Source organism: Corvus brachyrhynchos, unplaced genomic scaffold (genome assembly GCF_000691975.1).
Source record: "Corvus brachyrhynchos isolate BGI_N302 unplaced genomic scaffold, ASM69197v1 scaffold279, whole genome shotgun sequence".
NCBI lineage: Eukaryota > Metazoa > Chordata > Aves > Passeriformes > Corvidae > Corvus > Corvus brachyrhynchos.
Genome location: NW_008246060.1, coordinates 5,110,074 through 5,131,012, shown reverse-complemented (window position 1 = coordinate 5,131,012; position 20,939 = coordinate 5,110,074). Strand labels below are relative to the sequence as shown.

Below are 20,939 nucleotides of genomic sequence, written 5' to 3'. Positions count from 1 at the left end.
CATTCCTAGCAAGGCTCACAGGCAGGACCCGTGGGACATGTCAGAATTAGACCCCTGGTTAGATGTGATTCCAGGTTAGATAAAGCCAACCTGGGTAAGGTGCGCAACAGGCGCGTGGGAAGATGTGAACTTCTTCATGAAGGTTCTTGCTACTTGCACTAGTTCTGTAGCAAGTCACTGTTTCTTGTTTGGTGTCTAGGCTTTTAGTAATAATTTATTTGCACCTATTTTCTTTCTGTGGGTAGCTGGAAATAAACTTTGGCAGTGTATTTGAAACAATTTTCTATCACATTAACATCAACTTCACAGTATTCTGTAATATCTTACTTTTTTTTCAGGTTCACTTAGAAGGAAAAAGAGTGTTACTGTCTCTTCATAAAGGAATTTCTGCTCTCTGGTGAAGGAGGGCATCACCTAGTGAATAAGGTGGCCTCTTGTACACAGTTTTTATGTTTTGTTTCTTTGCAGATGATTCCACATTGAATGAAATTAACATACTGCAAAACTTTCATTTCTTTTATTCTTTCAATCAGGTAACAGCCAACTGGACCTCACCTGATGTCAGTCTCAGTGCATTCTTCTAGCAGCTGGTTTATGGACAATAATTTAGCTAATTGCTGATTTAAAATACATGGTAGAGCTTCCACTTATAAGAGCAGAAGCTTGATTGCAGGATTGGGCCTATTTCTAAAAGCAGTTTTTCAAGTAGACTCTTGAGGTGCATCCCTGCATATTTCTAATAAGATTCTGTTATGGTCAAACCAGCTTCGAGCAGAGCACACTCAGAAACCACTCAGCAAATTTTATGTAACATTAAGTGCCATTTGACTGGGTCAGTTACCTGTGTTAAATTAATGACAGCAGACATAGATCATCACTGCATCTGTTTACACGTCTCTCTGCATTTCACTGCATTGTCGGCTGCAGAATCTCTGGGATAATGAGTGTCACACACATATTAAAAAGGGGTTATTTGTATTAATGTAACACCATACTCTACTGTCATTGTTTTGCAGCACATCTATTACATATACCATCACTGCTTTTTCTTCTTGAGCAAGCCAATTATGCCTGGTTTTGCCAGTCTGTCAGAGCCTCCTGGAATAAATTAAAATTACAGCTTTGCATATGCGGTGGCTGTAACTGAAAGTAATGATAGTGACCCTGGGTGAATACAGGATTTCAAAATAATCCTAAACAGCTGTACATAAGCAGAGCTGCTGTTGCTTTATTTCTCCTTAACAAGCAAATGTTTGAGTTCACGATGTCTTAAACCTCAAAGACTGAAGGTGGTTGCTTGGTGGAGCTGTGGGTTTTGATGCTGAGTAAGAGGAGAATAGTTTGTGGGTTCCTGAGCATGGAAACTTTGCTGTTTCAATTTTATTTCTCTGCCTTATTTTTCAGTTTTGCAGTATGTCTATCTGTGCATGGAAGTGCCTCAGTGTTCCTTTCTCTCTAACTGGGTACAGGTGTGACTTCCAGCACTTGTGTCTCATGACCTCTGACAGTGTCATTATGAACACAACATATATGAGTCAAGAGGACTTTTATAGGAGTGGGAGAGAAACTAGCATGTTTCCTGGTCAAGGGCGGAAGAGCAAGTGTCTGACACTGTGTTTGTCTCAAATTTTGAAGGCCAGCCCTAATCACAAAATTACCACATTTTTTTAAATAGTTCTTGTACAGAATGAAAATCTAATATTAGCATTTGTGTCTTGGTTTCATTCTCTCACCGAAAGATAATCCTTCATATTGTCACCCAGGACAGGAAACAAACAAACAAACCAGAAATGTGCCCTGATTGATGATTAAGGCTATATTACCTTAACAGCATTGTTTCCTGCACGTCTCCTGAGTCTTACTGAGAACTACTTTAACAGGCTTTTCATTCTTGGCACCTGACTGGGAGGTATTGACATATTCAAGATATTCCCTCCCTGTGTGAGCCTGTCTGCCCATGTTGGCTACATTTCTGAAAGTTGAGTCCTTCTGGGGTCAGGGCCATCTATCTTTTTCTTCTCTAGTCTAGTGTGCTTTTATTTGCATGTGCTGGATGCAGATGCAACTTATCACAGTTTTGGCATAGTTTTAGCATCACATTTCTGCAGATATTAGACTTTCCAGTTTGGGCATTTATCTTCCTTTTTGCCTTGCTGGAACTGTTTCATCATCTTGTAGCATTTTTACGTCTTCAAGTGGCTTCTCTTGAGCTCTGTGATAAGCTCAGAGAAATCACAAGCAAAAACCAGATGCTGCACCTTTTATTAAAGGTGTCTTTAATAAAAATATTTTTCTCAAAAAATTTTTCCCCTGGAAAATCCCCAGTGTTGCAAGCCTGTCAGCTGAGCAGTGTTACCTTTTAATTAATTGTGTTTAGGGTGATGTAGGCAATTTCTTGAAAACATCAGCCAGTTCCTCCTTTCCAACACCCTTGAATTTGACCACGTTAACTGACTCCAGACGTCCCAATTAGTTCCATATTCTTTCAATATGACTGCCCATGGGATTTTATTAGAACCCACTGTCAAGAGGCACAGAAAATAAGCTAGAAAAAAAAATATTGATTACTCTGTAAATCATGCTGTTTGCATTTGTATCTTGCTCTAATTTCTCTCTGTGTGATAAGGCCAGACTTGAAAGAGAGTTTCTTGTAGGTGTGGCCATGCAGGTTTAGTTATTTTCAGATCATTCTGGTGAGCATCCTGCAAATCCACTCCAAGCCAGGGTGTGTTCGTGCAGTCAGTCATAGGCCACTGAACCTGTTGCTCACAATTGAGTGTTTGGGACATATCAGAAACCTGCCCTTCAAAAGCCCTTCCAGAACTCAAACTCGTTGGGGGACGGTGACATTTCACTTGGTATTTATGAATAAGAGAATTTCCTGACCAGGAGCAGTGGTTGGTGAGCTGTTTTCCTCAAGCCTGCAGAGGTTAAGCCTGGGTGTGTAATTAATTTTTCCTTACACGTTTCTTTCCTTCACTGATTAATTTCTTCAACTGATCTATTTGGAGTACAACATTAATATTGAAAATAGAATTATGAAGCCAGCAAAGGAAAAATATTTTATCTTCTTCTGGCAACACAAGCATATACTTGTCTCCAGCACAGCCATAGATGAGAAGTGAAGCTGAACTGGCATGAAATGGCTGAGATGTGACATATTTATAATATTAACTAGATTTTGTATATTAAGTGCAAAAAAGAAATTTCAACAAATTACTGATATTTAATGAGAAGCACAGAATTAAAAATAAAGGAGAATGTGGAGCTGACAATGGAGCAAAACACTGTAACTTTTAGGATTTATTTTTTCTGGCTTTATTGCTGTTTAAACTTTTTTCCATTTAGCTTGTTAGTTTTCAGTAACATATGCTATGCTACTGAATTTCCCAGAAGAACAATAAAGGAAACAAAAAGATTAGGTTTACAGAATTCACAAATTCTGAAAGGTTGTCTTGTCACATAAAGCCATCCAAAACCTTCACTTCTGGAAATCTTAGTATTCATAGCAGTTTTACAGTGTGCAGTGACAAACTAATCTTTTCAAGGGTTTCTGAATTTTATCTTAGTTTTTTTTAAAGTATTTGAAGAATCATTCAGTCACCATTAAGATAGTCTCATGCAAACCTTGACATTTGGTTATTTAGCTGCTCTTTGTCCAATAAGACAAAGAAAAAGGGAAGAACCTTTAAAAATGTGATTTTATAATTCCTCAGAGACGAGTTGTTTTCCATAACCTTTGCAAACATTTTATTTTGACAATGAAAAGAAGGAATAATGTGAATTCCTGGTCTGTCGAAAGCCTTTAAAAAGTTTTCTCTGATCTTATAAGGCCAGAAAGTTGTCCTTAATGCTGAAGGAAGAGAAGTAGGCAAATGAAATCCTCACCCCTACTTCTTAAAGAGATCCCAAGCATCTACTTCTCTACATACTTCATAAAGTGTTCTGATACAGATAGAATGTGATGTCTGTTTGCAGGAGCTGGTTTTAATTTTTATTGAGAAGGAAAATTTTAGCACAGTGAAACATGAGTTTGTACTGTGAAACATAAGCAGCTGCAAATGCACCATTTTCTGAGCAATGCTGTCCCGAGGTGGACTGTGCATAGCAGAAGAAAAGGCCTGTTAGGCCAGGAGAGGGGAACATTCCAAACAATGTGGTCCTTAATAATCCCTGTGGTCTGGACCAGGAGATGTGTATTAAGAGCATCCCAGCTGTGCCTCTTCATATTTACATTTTAAAAGGGCTCAGCTAAATATGCAACCAGGATTAATTCATGCTTTGAATTTTATGACCTTTTTTGCACAGATGCTTCAAGTGAAGATCCTGCTTCATTCATAAATTTATTTTCGCTCTGCAAACAATTAATGACTGCTTGTTGCAATTATTGAAACCTCACCTTTCCCTCTGGCTTGGCTTTATCCAAGTCACATTTTACTTGTTCCACTAGCAAAGCAGGATGAATGCACTCAGGATGTACTTGCAATCAAAAAAACTAAAATATAAATAAAATGATGTATATTTTCACTTGAAATGATCTGAAGAAGGCATCAGTATTTGGCAAAAGCTCATAAAAATGCTAATGAGTTATGAACATTTCTCCACAGCCTCATTTAGGAATATTTACTCCAATATTTGCTCAGTTCTAACCTGAGTTCTCCTTTGTTTTCTTATTTTGTAGTGGAGGCTTGACAAGAATATGAGTCCCAGACACCCAGAATGCCAGCTAGGAGTCTACATCACAGCTAGCAGCCTCGTTTAGAAAAGAAATAGTACAGGATACCTAAAGAGGCATTGCATTATGGGCTTCTGGGGGTTAGCTCCTTAGACACAATATCATCATACATGGTGGTAGCTGAAGTTGTGGACATGCAGAACTTTGCAGCAAGCTTTTGTTGGCAAGCAGGTGAGGAAAATGCAGCAGTGAGTAGCTGGACATCTGTTCAAAAGGAACCCACCCAAAGAGGTCAAGCTCTTACTCCCACTGGGGAATAATGCAAGAACTTTTCTCACATTTGCCCCAAGTCTACAATTTTACTTCAAGAAAGAGGAACTGAGGAAATTACGAATTAAATCCGTGTAATCCTCTGGCCACTGTACCATAAATCCTTAATTTTACTAGCTACAGAATTTAGAAAAGAGCCTCTGAGTTATCATCAGCTTAGTGCATTGTCTAATGTATTGGATGAAGGGCTTGACAAGTCAGGTGTGGTTGTTGTCAGGAAGGACTTAGTACAGCTGCAGGGGTTATCTAATCAAGTGTTGTGTGATCCCTTCATGTCAAAAAAGTTTATTTTTTATTTTATTATCCACTGATTTTTCTCTAACTCAAAATTATCTGATTAGAGGATTTGGCTGAAAAAGCAAGATTTTTTAAAAAATTATTTGTTTCTTTGGTGAGGATGATTATATCCCCCAGGTTTCTGGGAGCTTCATTGGGATTTTGGTGGATTTATGACATAAATTAAATAGGAATTCATTTTCCACTGATTAGCAAAGAATTTGCAACATGCAGCTCAGCCCTGTAATTGTGGAGCAGTTGTATTCCAGGTGAAATCAATATGGATTTAGCCTAAGCTAAGGACACAGGTTTGGACTGTACATCATGTAACACTAATTCATTTCCAAACCCATGGAGGGATCAGCAAATTCAATGGTTCTTGAGTAATGTAGAAGGGGTGTTAAATCACAAGGCTAAATTGAATCTGTAGTTGACATTGACTGGAATCAAGAACTTTGAAGTTGGCTTGTCAATTTACAGGGGAAAGCAAAGCTGCAGAGCAGAGGATACCATTGGAAAAAGATTGTAATACTCTGTGCTCCACCTGAACACCAGTGGCAAAAGATTAAGAGGAGTGAGTGGCAGTGACACCTTGTACTTCTTCATTCCCTGAGCCTAGATCTGAATCATTAAGGCTGCTGCTGTTAAGTTAAACCAACATTTAAGCACAAGCTGACCTTGGGCAGCCAGGGGTTACTGGAACACAAAAGTTTCAGGTAGTCCTGCTCCCTAGGTTGGAGTCTTGCTGTCTGACTAATGTCATTACAGGTTTCTGTTGGACCAGGGAATTGCTCCAGTTCCAGGGTTGTTAGGCTGTTATGCTTTGCTGCTATTTTGCTGTTTGTTACACTTGCATCAAATAACTACAACTGCAGTCACAGCTGGTCCTTATGAAATGTAGAGAAATGATATAATGTAATACCTTTTTATTGGCAATACAATGCTAGCTGCTAAAATTCAGTCATACAGCATCCCAGGTGGTTGACTTCACCCTGCCAGTTTTGTTGCTTCACAATTTGAGCGTCTTGAATGCCGTGCTGAGATGATAAACAGCCCACTGTAGGTCTTTGCTACCTCAGGATTTAAAGACAACTCCTTTTGCTATGTTTCCTCATGGAAGCTCAAATGTGTTGAGTAAGTGGTCCTGACAGTCAGTTGAAGAGACTGCTCTGGGAACCTTAGGAAACACATTCTCAGAAGATGCTGATGCATTTTCTAAAGACCAGAATTGTTTTACTGAGCTCTGACTACAGACAGACTTTCTTCATATGACGTGTCAAGGTGACAGACATCTTATGGTCTCTCATGCAACTGTTCCAAACACAAATCAAATGTGTGGTCCCCTCCCCAGGGCTCTCAGAGTAGGTGTCTCTCAGGTCTGTTCCAGTAGGTCTATGTTCTGTGTCACACAGGTGACACGGGGCTTCCTGATGGGAAGGCAAGAATTCATCACCACTGCAACCCCTGGCCAGTAGATTTGGACACATGAAGCAACTGCCCTGAAGTCAGGGCTTTTTTGCTGATCTGTTCTTCAGAAAATGCTCTGCAGATAGATGAGACAGTGGGGAGCTGTCATGTGGTGACAAGGGGCTGAGCTGCCCACTGGAATTTGGAGTCCCAGCTCATTTGTTTGCCTGCCATAGGCTTTTTTCTGAGCTTGTGCAAGGTGAGCCAAGGGCTCAAGGGATGTGCTGGTCCCTGGTGCGAGACCCTGTTAGCTGAAGCACAGCCATCAGTTTACCTCCCAGGAGGATGGGATTGACAACATGAGGAGCTCCAGTGGGCTGAGATTGAGCTGGTGTTTTCTTCAGCATTTCCTTCAGCAGGTTTTTCATCTGGAGATGTCAGCGGACCTTGAGGTCGGTGGAGCTTGAGGTTTTGCACAGGCACAGTTGAAATCCAAGTGATGTAGTGAGTGATCAGCAACTCTGGTCACACAGAGGAGAGGAAGGGGGACCAGACGGGGTTGGAGATTGGGTTTGGACTGATTGTTCTGGTTTCTTCCTCACTAGGACAAAGAAGTGAATCTGGAGCAGGTCCACAGACGCATGAACAGTTTAATTGATGAAGACATAGCCCACAAGCAGATCTCTCCCGCATCCATCGAGATCTCGGCGCTGGAGATCGGTGGCATGCAGCCAGCTCAGACCCTGGAGCCGGTGCGCGAGTACCAGAACACGCAACTTTCTGTCACCACCTTTTTACCAGAACAGACAGCTCATGGTGCCAGCAGGACACTGACAGCTGCCTCGGGCAGCAACCTGCCGCTGCCACTGAGCAGCACTGCCACCATGCCCTCCATACAGTGCAAACACAGGTCACCCAACGGAGGACTATTCCGGCAGAGCCCCGTGAAAACCCCGATCCCAATGTCATTCCAGTCCGTGCCGGGGGGAGTCATTCCAGAAGCAATGGAGCCCTCACATGGAACATCCATATGACGAAAACAAACAGTAAAAACAACCAGCAGAGATTTTTAATACAAAATTTAAAAGAAACGAAAAAAAAAAAAAAGGAAAAAAAAGGAAACAAACTCTTACGTTTTTCTTGTATATACTTGTAAATAATGAAAGAATGAAGTGGGGTAAAAGTGTATTTTGAATATTCCCAATTTTCGAAGTAAGTAAAAAACAAAACAAAAAACAAACAAAAATGTATGAATGACTTTGTAAATTTTGTTCTATATGAATAAAAAGGCAAACTACTTGTGGTCGTTCTCAAGTGCCAAAGAAGACCTGTTACTGGGACTGAGGGCCATACTTTTCTTTTTTTTTCATGGATTTCAACACTTATTCCCTTACAGGTATGGTTTTTTTAAGAGCAAAAAATTTATCTGTTTCTTGCTAGAAAAATTCACCATGCTCAGATCTTTCCTTTCCCCAGAATCCTGTTTTATAGCCAAAATGACAATTCACTCAGAGAACTTAACAGCTGGTATTAGCATAGCAGTAAAAAATGTTTTAAAGGTGAATTATAACTAAAATCCAACAAACAATAAACAGAGAACGTTTTCCATCTAACAAGGATTTAAACTTCCACACAGTTTCTAAATTTACGCACAGGATTATTGGATTGTGCTTTTACGTGTCTGCTGTGCTGTGTGGCTCTTTTAATTTAACTTTCTGGGTTTTGTTATACATATATATAATATATATTATATATATTATGACATATATTATATATATAAATGCTTTGATGAACAGGTTTTAGGTTAAAGGGAAAGCTTTTAAGAAAAACTGCTCAGCTCTTTTTTTTTGTTTCTTGTGTACATGACTGAAAATGGGGAGGAACCAATGGAGTGAGGCAAGGAGGAACTGTAAGGGCAGGAGATAATGGCATTGCAGTGACTGTGCCCTCTGGTGCCATCTCTTTCTTTAAGATTTCACTGAATTTGTTGCATAATGGATGCAGTGCTCCCTGTTGACATCATATCCCTGAATGACAAGACTATAAGCACAGCTCTGCTTTTTTTTTCCATTGATTTTGTAAAGAGGAACATTTTAATGGCCATGTCTATAATCGTGGTACAAATGGCTGTACAAAACCTTTTGTCTGTGAAACACAGAGGACAAAGACAGAGCAACACATACAGCTAATTTAATGTCTTGTCATGCAAATATTACCAGTGCAATTTCATATGACAGAAAAATACCAAAACAAAATCTAACACATTGCTTCCTTCCCAAACAGAAGTTTGAATGCCAAACATAATGGATCCCTGTCCCCCCGCCTCCTCTTCATGGACCATCACTCTCTTTCAAGATTGGGATAATTTAGTGTCTTCTCAAATGTATCCCTGGTACTAGGCTGTAATTTCCCTTTCTAGCTGGATTTCTTCACTTTATTAGAACACCGCTATTTGGAAAAGGCTGTAGATCCTGGTGCAGCAAAATCACTGTCTACATTAAGGTGAAAAATTCTGTTTGAACAGAGGTAAAAATGCATTCACATCCCAGGAAAGTCAGCAGGCGATCCGGGTCAGGTTTTTGGATAAATAAACATTCCATTCACTGCTCCTAATTTGATTTGCATAATTACACAACACATATATTTATGGGGTGATTAAAGTCCCCACATTTTTACATTTCCACTTTAAGCAGTAGGGAGGAAAAGTCAAACTGTGACATAAAACCGGCCTTATGGAAGAGCATGCTCAGCCTACTACTTTTTAAATGAGGAATGTTGATGGTGAGCTTACAGAGGGAGTACTCTTACAGGGATTAATTTGTCTCTGTTGGCAAGCTGGTTCCTCATGAAGACAGGGCAATTTTGTAGCTTGGCACAAATTTCACTATTTGCTTCAAACTAATTAAAATGAATAATAAAGCTGACTAGATTTATGCTATTTAGAGACTTGGCCCACAAAAACTTTGGATTTTTTTTCTTCTTTTGTCATATTTTTTTCTTTTTTGTTGTCCTAACAAACCTATGGCCACAGGAAAAAAAAATCTTCCATAAATACATGTATTAGTTATGACAGAAATATCTGCACTAAAAGTCTAAGCACACACAGGAATCTGTAAAGATGCTTTGGCGAAAGAGTGCAAAGATTTGCATTGGAAAAATCTCTCATTTCATGACCAGTTTAAGATTTTAGGAGCAGCAGAGGAACGTGCTGAGGCAGAGGTGCAAGGAGGTGCTTGGGTGGCCACGAGGGTGCAATGTGTTGTGGCACACAAACCTGTTGGAGGTTTCCTGAGCTGTTGCCCAGCTGTTCCTCACAAAACAAAGCATGCTGCTGATTTGCTGCAGCAAAGCCCAGAACAGGGGCTTGAAACCTTCTTTTACTGAGGCACCTTTGCTTTCTCCTTAGACCTTTCTCATATTATGGACTAAAACACTGTACTGAGTAATTTTAACTGACCTGCATTTGTGGAAGAAATTGTGAATACAATATATTTGGGGGATTAACTTAAACATTCTTCAGTGTTCTCCTCTTGGCTTAATCTTGCTACATGCTGTAAAGTTTGGGAGTGTGGTTTAACTTACAAGCAACGTCAGATCTCCTTTATTCTCATGCACAGAATATTACACACCTGTTTGGCTGCTTTGCAGGGCTACATCTAAAATGAGCAGGATCTTGAAGAATCAAACCACGCAGCCCTCTCTCAGAGGAGTATTTAAGCATGTGTGTGAGCCCTATAGGGAGCACCTGCTTTATGCACAGGTGAAGTGGATTGCTGATTTGTGGTGGAATTAAAACGCAAATTAAATATGTGCCTAATTTTAAGCAGGTGAATGAGCTCGACAAATTCTGGGACTACTCAGCTGCTTGAAGATAACCTTACCTCTTGAGTGCTTTGCTGCACCAGGGTCTACACTGCAAAAGTAGGAATCTGCAATGGATCTCTCACTGGCTAGTAATTATTTGTTTATATAAAAGTTAGCAAGTCATGGCTTGGGCCTGTCAGCCCTGACAGGAGGCTGTTAAATCCTTCATGTGCTAGTGGTTTGGTTTTAGATTATTTAAGCAAATCACCAGGTTCTCCTTGAACATAAGCAATGTTTCTTTCCCCATAATTTTCAGTTTTCAAAGTAAATGCAGAATGTATGATTTTCGTATTCTGTCTCCTGTTTTATATTTGTATCTTCCTTTTGATGGATCAAAGCATTCACTTTCTATATAATATGTATTCACCACACACATGCATATATATATATTCATGTGCAATTACTCACAGAAGAAGTGAGAAATATAATTTCCATGTGATGTAAATGAGCATAAGGTGAAAGCTTTCACAGAGCTGTGCTTATTTACACCACCTGCAGATTTGACCCTTCACCTTTAATATCTGGCAAGTTGAAATAGAAAAACGGCAGAAGTTTCTGAAAACTTTGAAGACCAAACTGTGCCCTTGATTTTCAAATGGAACTTCCCCTGAGTGTACTTAAAATAGGGAATAACATATGATCCCAAATATTGCAGCTCCTCCAGGATGTTTACACTGCAAAGGTGATTGTACATGAAATGTACCTTCCTTTTATTGTGCTCTTTTGATGATGAGCTTTCACAAAAGTGACATCTGTGGCACAGCACTTCTAGTGCGTCTTGTTCTATCAACCCATTAGTTTAGAAATTATTTTCTTACAAAAATGTGACTCGGTTTCTTCTATTTGCTTGCACTCCATGGGGAATCTGCTTTTGATCTGAAGAATGCCTTGCTCTTATTTCTTAGTATGTCATGTTTTCCTATTGCAATGGGAAAAAAAAAGAGTAATTGTGCTTTTTAATTTCAGAGTTGAAACTTGATAGAATGTTTTTATGCTGGGTTACAACTACATGTGTGCAATACTTGTCTTGCAAAGTGAAGTTCCCCATATCTGCCTTGCTTTGATAACCATTGCTGCACTGTAGGTGAAGTCTCAGCAAAACAGCTCACTTTTTCTTAGTCTGCTGATAGAATAAACCACTTAAACCTGGGTTCTCACCTGTGTAAATCAGCTTCCCTCCAGGGAATGGGTCAAGCATACTGAGTTTCAGCAGGTGAAGGTTTAGCTCTTAATAATGGGCTCAAGAGCACTGCTTTCCATAAACTGGTCTTCAGGGGTAGTTCTGAAAAGGAAAACGTCTCAAAAATTAACCAGAAAGAGGAATATTATTAAAATTTTGAGCATGCAACGTGGATTACAGTTTAAACTTTATGCTGGGATTGCTTAAAGAAAGAAAATTCTTCCTTAAATCTGTTCAAATTTAGGACTATCTCTTCTCTGAGACAGGTTTAAAGCTGTTGGGTTGGTGACAGGAGGAGCATTCAGAGGAAATCATGTTAGTGGGGCAGTACAGCAACGACAGTGTTCAGACCTTGTTATTTTCTTTTATTTTCCTTTACTGACTTGAACTTATATGTGAGCAGCTAAAGAGTGGTATAAATCTTAACACATTTGGGGGACCCTGTTGTACATTTCTCAAAGAAACCACATCCTTTGGCAGCCCTGGGAAAGGCAAGGAGAAAGTCAGAAGAAAACTCCGAAGAAAAGCAAAATTAAAGGTAAAAATTGACATGTGGTGAAGGGGGAGGGAGAAAAGGATCGTTACAACTCATGTTTAGTAAAGCTGTATTACTTGTATGAGAAGCCTCAATTCCATCATACAAGCAGTTGCCTCAGCTAATTATTATTTTTCTTAATTTTTAGGAAACAAATAAAAACAGCATTTGTTCTACCAGAAACAGTTGTTATATTATTTAAGAGTTGAAATTATTTGTGTGGTGGTGCCTGTTTTTTGGCTTGATTGTTGCTCAGCTGGGGAGAATGAGCTTTAATCAGTGCTTTCACCCAAAGCAGCTGTGAGCTGTTTGCTGGGAGACAGTCCCAAGGACTGTTTAGGTCTGCAGCTGGGACAAATCAGCCTCAATCAGCTCCACATAAACCTCTCACTTCGCTGGCTGTGGGGAAGAGTTTAGGCTTTATGCTTTGAGTTGTATACACCTTTGGGTTCCTAGAGAGGGATGCTGCTTTTTCTGGTGTTGGAGGGATGCAGAACAGACACGTGGGTTCTCCAAGCTTGCAAGGTAACCACTGAGAGAAGCAAGTAATGTATAAAGCTTCAGAGTTTTACTGAGTTTTGTTTTCTCCTGAATTTACTCTCAGTCTTCATAGAGATTTTTTTTTTTTAATTGGGTTTTTCTTTTAACTGTGTGCTTTCAGGGGTACTGCCTAAATTACTTACTTTTATCCCCGTTGAAGCTGATAGCTTTCTTTGGAAACAGTTAATGCTGGCAGAAGCTTCACATCACCTTGTAGTAGAGTAGAACTATGAGAAAGTTGTTTTGTTTTGTCTTCTTTAATTTATTGTTTTACAGGTTTCTTTGAAAGATGTCTTATCTTTCAGTAACTAGTTCTGTTGTTGCAGTTACAAAGCTCTGTAGTTTTGAGGAGGTCTGTTTGGCCTCTATATCACATAAGGAGGGGGAGAAGTCCTCAGAATCATAAATACACACAGTGAGGTAAGGAAAAAGCTTGAACAAAAAAGAAAAAAAAAATCTCTGCTCCTTTTGCCAAAGTTTCAAATGCTTGGATGACTGGCTGGGACAGAATCTGATTTCTGACTAATCTGCTATATGTGACTGTGCTGTGCATTTCTAGGTGGAAACTCCACATTGCAGCTCATTGTGTCCCCAAGTTGTTTTCAAGATAAAGAATTTCATTTAATTTTTTAAATGTTTTGTTATGGTGCCATAACTGAAACTGTATGGGAGGGGAGATGGAATCTGAGGGTTTATTACCTATAGCTGTGGGTAATTATCAGTCTGCTTTTAGACTCTGATTCTAAAAAGTCACTCAGTCGTGAAAGGACGCATCCTGGAATTTTTTCTACAATTCTTTTCATCTTGTAAAATGTGTGTATTTGTTTCCTGATGAAATTATGTCCAAAGTGGTTAAGTAGAAGAGTCTGACACTTCAGGTGAGAATTGCAGCTAAAAGAACAAAAGGGATTGATGGAGTTAAAGCACATCTCAAATGAATTATGTGCCTAATTGTAAGCAGGTGAGTGAGCTGGCCAAACACCCTGTGGACTACTCAGCTGCTTTAAGTTTACCTTAAGTCTTGAGTGCTTTCCTGCACCAGGGTCTACACTGAACTATAGGTCTATATGCTGTGACAAAGAACTGTGAAGAAAAGAGATCCCAGATTTATGTAGCTTTTTCTATATATCAGCAGCAAAAAAAAAAAAAAAAAAAAGAAAGACTTTTGTTTAATGTGTTAATGTGTTTTTATATGATTTATATTGAAGCAATTCTGTCAAGTTAAATGCTTACCAGAAGCAAAATATTCCAGCCCACCGAAGTGCTGAGATGGGTAATTGCGAGTAGATCTAAGCAGACACTGAAATGTTTGGCGTTCAGTCTGCTGTAGTGGGTATGGTTACAGGTTATCTGCAGCTGCAGGCCCTTTTTCATTTTGGGGCATTACTGAGGATTCCAGAGCAGTGGGTTGGTCCTGGTTGCTGCCCATTGCCCCCAGAAGAAGGGCCGGGGTGTCCTGCTGGGGATGAGGCAGTGGAATGTGTCCGTGTGTGCTGTGGGTTTTGCCCATCCATGAGGATGCTGCTTTGCAGTGCTGGCTCTGTTGCTGCTGCGGGGCAGAGAGCATGTCAGGAGACACTCCTGACAAGGGCAGGCTGTTGAAATTTAGCAGTTCCTGCATTTTAGCTGCCACTTAAGAGCTGGCCACGAAAATGTATTGCAGTGTTTTGCTTGATTCTAAAGCCAGCTTGGATGATGGCGAGAACCAATTTTTTGGGAGAGTGCTTTGGTTATGAAAGCTTTTAGCTTCCTGTCTAGCAGACACTAAGGTGGCAGTAGAGCCCCCAGCTGTGCTTACAGTGGGGTGAGGTGGCATTTAAAGGCAGTGTTTGCTGCAGGCTTCCCAGAGACCTCCTGCCTTTTGCTGTGGGAGCAGGGGAGGGAAGGGACCCCCAGAGCAGCACTGGGATGGGAAACTGCTGGGGAAAGGGAATTGGAGACAACTTTGGGGAGAGCTAGGGGGCTGCAGGTGTCCAGAGAGGAGTGCTGAGGGTGCAGGCCCATTGACAAGGGCTGGTGAGGAAATAAAATGGTGAAAATTCTGTATTGGAGTATGAATGCAGTGTGGACTGGGGAACACTCAAGTTGCTGGATGCTGCTGTCGTTATTTACATAAAGGTTTCCTGAAATTCTTGTGATTCTAAGTGGTGGAACTTGCTGTCAGACTGGTCCTGGCACATGGAGAGAACAAGTAGTGGCTGTATGGGGCTGTGCAGATCCTATCAGGCTGTTTTAAGTCCGTGCTGTTTGATTTCCCCTCCTGTTCTGTGTCTGTAGGTCGGCTCACACATCTTTCTGGGCTGTGATTAGTTGTGCAACATTTACCCAAGTCTTTGACAGGGGGAATGTGCTTTTACAACACAAGAACAGTTTCTTCTTGTGCATTTGCATTCCTAGCTCTGTCTTGTCATTTATGTCAAAATGTCAAGCAGAGAAACATAAGCTTTCAAGTAGAGTTTCTGCAAACCATTTGGATCAATAAGCACTGTCTGTCTGCGTATTTGTAACATCTGCCACGGAGGAATATGAAGCTCTATCAATTCAGGGACTTAGTAAACCATATTTTACTCCAGACTGTAGCTTGTTTATGTTCAGTGACAGAAAAATGTCGGTGCTCTGGGCAATGCAGAGGTCTATTGTAAAGCAAATCCTGCTTTTTGGAAAGTAGATGTTTCATCTTCTGCACACAGCAAATGCATGCCATCCTGACAAGCCGGGTCATTAATCCATAGACATGTCATTTCTGGCTCCTGACAGCTCAATGCAGCTGCTGATTGTCCCTGGGCTGCTCTGAAGGCTGGTGCAGTCAATGACTTCAGTTATTCTGAGACAATACCTGCAAAGGTCCCGTGGTTTCAGGGAGACCACCTGCCTGAGCACAGAAAGAGGGGTTTGGATTGGAGGGAGTATCTGGCCACAAATCTGTAGGAGCACCAAAGGTGAAGGTTTCCCTGTGCCCTGCCTAGTGGGATTTGGGCATTGAGGTACACCTCTAAGGGCTGGAATATCACATCCAGAAAACGGTGGTGGAAGGCAGTGATAGAAAGATCTCAGAACTAGGGAGAGCCAGTACCAGAATGTGGGACAGGTAAACAACTTGCTTGGCCCCAGAGCAAAACTTCCACTAGGGCATAGGGATTTTGCCATGAAAAGCCCTCAAGTTGCAAAAGAAGCATCCTTAAGTGCCAGCCTGGATATGAAACAGTTGGGCAAGTCCCAGACCTTTAGGTATAAAGCTGCTTAGTTCCACAGTATTAAGTGCCATGAAAAGTGTATTAAACCTTTTATTAACAACTCAAACAGCACACAGCAAAAGCATGCAAAAGGGAAAGTGTTAAATTAGACTGTCAATATAATTACTCTTTATCATGTAATCCCTTTACCTGTGTGGATTGTTGAAGGCAAACCCTTCTCTGCTTTTCAGGGAAGAATTGCAGAAGGTTGCAGAGGTCCTGCGGGGAGAGGGAAGGGAGGGGATTTGGGGAATGCTGTCACACAGGGGTGAAGGCAGAGCTGAGCAGGACTAATGCATGAGCAGGGAGTGAGAGATACAGCCACGGTGGAGCAGACAAATGTGGCCAGCAGTGAGCCTGGGGGGAGCAAGGCATGAGGCACAGTGCCAGCAGCCAGGAATTACATCTCTCTTGACCTGGGATCTTGGAGGTTTAGTTTGGCTGAGGATGGGCAACAGGAATTGGTTTTACTCTGACACTGAGTCAGCAGCACCTGTCAGGGTACACTGGTGCCTTTGGCAGGAATAGGCTCAACACCAAACACTTTGGGACTGGTGGGTTCATGTCAGTGGCTGGGACTTTGTTTTTCTGGCTTGACCTCAAGCTGTTACAAGAACAAGCATTAAGATAGATTAAAAAAAAAAAAAATTCATAAACTTTAAGGGAAAATTCTAGTTTATTCCTCACCAATGGGGTGCTTATTTTCTCAAAGACAAAAGCTTCTGTATATGTGGGATTTGATGAACAGCTAAGATAACAATGTATTAAGAAAAGAAATACCAGGAAAAAAAAAATTCCTGCTCTGCTTTTCCTGTGCTTCTGGATGTTTTTTGCACTGGAATATATTATTTGAAATTTTCTAAAGTTGAGATTTGATCAAAGCTTACACTGGAACTGAGGGTCTCTAGTTTATCTAGTTAGGAATTGTATAGGATTTTGGTTTTAAATGAGATGGTCAATTATATAAACACCAGCAAAAATCAAAATTATTACTCTGATTTGCAAATTAGAAGTATTTGTAGTTGATAAAGAAACATTAAAATTTTGCTTTGCTTTTGTTTTTAAAAGGAGCAGTTAATTGGAAATAATTAGCATTAAATTACCTGGCTTTAGTTATGATGGGCTTATTAAGTCATTATTGAGAGATTGAATGCTGGCACATGTTGATTATGTTTAGATGTCACTTGCCTTTGTTTTTTCAAGCACTAGAAAGAAATAGCTCAAGTCTTCTGACAGCCAAGAAAAAAAAAGGTAAAGGTTAGTGCTATAATGGAGTCTAAGGCATTTAAAATCTCCCAACTATTAAGTTTCTATGGGATTTATAAGCTTAACTCTACAGAGCCCCTTGGATAGTTCCTGGTCAAAGCAGAAGTCAGCTCAACATTATCTTGTGCATGTCACATCAGAGGCATGATTGAGATTTCCAAGCTGTTTCACTGCTTTGGATTGTTAATTCAAACCCTTACCCCAATATTTATGGAAGGTGGGTTTTTTGGTTTGGGGTTTGTTTGGGTTTTTTTTTAAATTTGATAAGTTTCATTAGTTTGAATACGTTTTCATCTTAATAATTGGAAAACTTCAGACAAGTTTTGCATCCTTCTGCCAGGAGGCAATACTGAAAAGAGGATTTTAAACCACAATTATTACCTGAAATACCTTAAGTACTTGCCACTTTGCTCTGTCTTTGAGCAGAGCTTCATGCCACGGGGTCTTTGGTCTCTGTTGTGGTATAATACATAATATAGAAAGAGATGTACCCTGTCAGAATTCACAAATGCACAATATTTCCGATAGACTGAATCTTCAAATACCTAATGTTTACCTGTGTCCTCTATTAGATATCCTGTATAGCCCACCTTTATGGGCCACAGAGACCTTAAATCCCATGGAAAAATCCAACTGTTCAAAAGTAAAAGCAGTACAGAAGCCTTTCAGCACTGTAAACAGCTATTATTTCACTCCTAATGCTGTGTGTAGAGGAGAGAAAGTGCTTTTCAAGGACTATTAATGCAGAGGCCATGAAATAAACTGCAGTAAATATTCCTTATATTCTATTAATGCTAATGTTGTTTGTACATTTCAGTCCTCTGTAGTTAATTTAGTTCAATAATTTCTGCAGCTCCTCATAGAATAGATTTTTAAAATATTACATTAGTGTTTAAACACAAGGGTGATGTTGCTGTTTTCAGTGGGATAAGGAAGGAATAATTTTTTAAATCTGTTTGCTGTACTGTGGCTATTGTTCAAAGTGCACTAATTTTAAAAGCACAGAGAATTGTCCTGTGTAAGTGAATTGATCTGGCTGAAAAATCTAAAGCACTTTTGAGTAATGGGGCACATAATAGGCCTGTCAGAAAACATTGAAATTAAAATGTTTTGTTGTTGTCTTTAGGTAGATTTTTAGTTTCACTCTCAAGTGTTTGAAATGCCTTTTCTTGATCTTGGCCAGGAAGAGAAAAATGCGCAGTGTTTCTCTGGCTTTCCTTTGCATGTTTGTTTTTAAGGTTGGTGTGATACATGTGGCATATGAAGATTTGGGGGGATTATAAGGTTGGGATTTTTGTTGTTTGTTTGTGGGTTGTGTAGGTGTTCCTGTTGTTGTAATGAAGAATAATGTCTAAAGAAAATGGCCACCAGGTCTGAGCCTTAACATCATGGAATTATTTTCTGTCTGGCAGGATCTGTCCTCTCTGTGACTCAATCATAATCAACTCTTACTCAACTTTCTAGAGAACTAAAAGCTTTGATGTATTGCTATGGCTGGTGTAAATGAGGATAATTTTCTATGAAATGCGATTTAATTATGTCACCTTCAGGCTTGACCCCTCTGCACTGTCACAGGCACAGTTGGCAATTCTCTCAGATGTTCCAACCAGACTAAAATCCCCATCTGGTTATAGCTGAAGGAAAAGCAAGCAGTGGGAAAGAGAAGCATTCCACTCCTCCCAGCGCTGCTGCTGTCCTGTGTGCCTGCACATCAGGTGTGACTCCTTACTGGGGCTGCTCTATTTGTAAGCAAAATTTGCTGGAGTTGGAGGTCTGCCTTGTGGCCCAGGAAGATGAGATTTCTAACTGGGCTTTTTCTTTTGGTCTTCCCTTGTACTTTGACGATCCCAGTTGTGGTTATCCAAGAGAGCTTATCCATGCTTTCTAACTGCTCCTTCCTTCTCTTTTTGGGATTTGCCTGCATGAAAATCCTTTTCCTTCCTGAAGGAGTGATCTGTTGTACATTTGACATGGCTCCCATGAATGATGTTTCTTCCACTGGAGTAATTTATTTTTTTCACAGAATAACTTGGGGATTTAGGAATACCTATATTCTTGTTGGCTGATACACTTGTGTGGCTGAGGGCGTGGAAAAATGATGAGGGATGTGTGTGGGGCAATTCAGCAGAAAATTAATAGTAAAATCATTTAAAATTCTAAATTTTGGTCTCTGGGGATAATTCAGTTTAGCCAGTAAAGATTTGCAACTTTGTCCCTTGAGTTTTGCATTAAAACGATCATCAGTGTAAGCAAGAGGATTTCTCAGCCTGGCCTGTGCATCTCCTTGAGGTTGGTTTTGGGCAAAGCAGCTGCACCAGAGCTGCTGCAGCAGCAGAGCACAGCCTCACCCATGGGGTCAGCGCTGGATGAAGGGTAAATTAAGAAAGTTCTCATGCTCTGAGACATGGCAATCGCTGCTTTCGTTTCTTTTGATTTTTTTCTTTCTTCCCCTCTTAGTAAGTTACCTCCTCAGCCATCACACAGTCCCCTTCGTGCTGAACATCGCCACTGGCTGAAAAGCTGGGGTGCCTGGGCAGAGGCTTGGGCAGAGGCTTGGCCCTTGCTGGGGCTCTGCAGGGCTGACCGGAGCCTGGGGGCTCATCCCCTACTGCTCCAGACCAGACCTCTCCTCCCCACCCCTGGGGGAAGAAGCATTTGGGGTCTGATTTCTACCAAGCCTGCGTGTCTCATGTTCCTTGAAGCCTCTCTAGGCACTTTGAGTCTGTCTGGAGACCCAGAAGAGAGCACACTTGAGCTGGGGCACCCAGGATTGATCCCAGCTGTGAATACTTCAGTGGTCAGTCTGATCCAGGGGACAGGCAATCGGTGTCTGCAGAGAGAAGGCTGGCTTGAATCTTCATCTACCACTCATAAAAATCTTGTTGCACACTTCTTTTCTTTTTAGGTTTTATTGTAGGCAGTTATCAGACACTGATGAGATCACAGGCTGGGTGTATGTCTCTGTGGCTCTTTTCTGTGCTTACATGTGCAGTGTAACTCACTCTTGTTTTCTGTGTGGGTTTGTTTTCTGCTGGGTAGTTCAATTTGCATGTGTGAAATGCCAAAGTTTTAGTTGTGTGACCTTTTTAATTGTTTGGCTTTTACATGTAAATTGGTTCTATGTCAGCCAAATACTACCTTAATTAGAAAACAAAATATGCAGCCTGACACCTAATGTTTCCATTAGCTTGTTTAAATAGTCTGGAGGTTTGGATTTGGGCCAGACAGTTTATTCAGAGTGCATTTTTAATTGGATTATTGGTACACAATAATTGATATCTCACTGATACATTATTAAAATATAGATGTGTTTGGAATTGTTCTGACACATCCCGGTGGAGTTTAATCGAAATATTTACTCTTATACAGCAGTATAGGCCTTTCTTCTTTCAATGCTGAATAATAATCAGAAAAATGGGGTTGTGGTATATTAAATAAATACCTCCCTTTGCCAAAAAATGAATGAATCCTTTACTGCTATTTGAGATGTATCTTTGAGCTGTTTTTATGTATTAAGAAAGCTATTGTTTTCCTCTAGACCTTCAGAATTTATATGAATATTTTTGAAGTATGAAGCTGGAATGAGGACTATTTTTGGCCAGAAAGCTAGGAGATATCTTTTCTTGGAATGCA

General features: G+C 40.3%; 1 protein-coding gene across 1 annotated transcript in view; it reads left to right on the top strand.

The window, feature by feature from the left end:
* Positions 1-12,450, top strand: part of GRID1 (glutamate ionotropic receptor delta type subunit 1) — a 513,295-nt gene extending 500,845 nt beyond the window's left edge. Inside the window, 1 exon segment of the mRNA XM_017746337.1 lies at positions 7,294-12,450. Within this exon segment, the coding sequence (XP_017601826.1) occupies positions 7,294-7,722 (429 nt within the window). The 3' untranslated portion in view covers positions 7,723-12,450.
* The last annotated feature ends 8,489 nt before the right edge of the window (positions 12,451-20,939 follow it).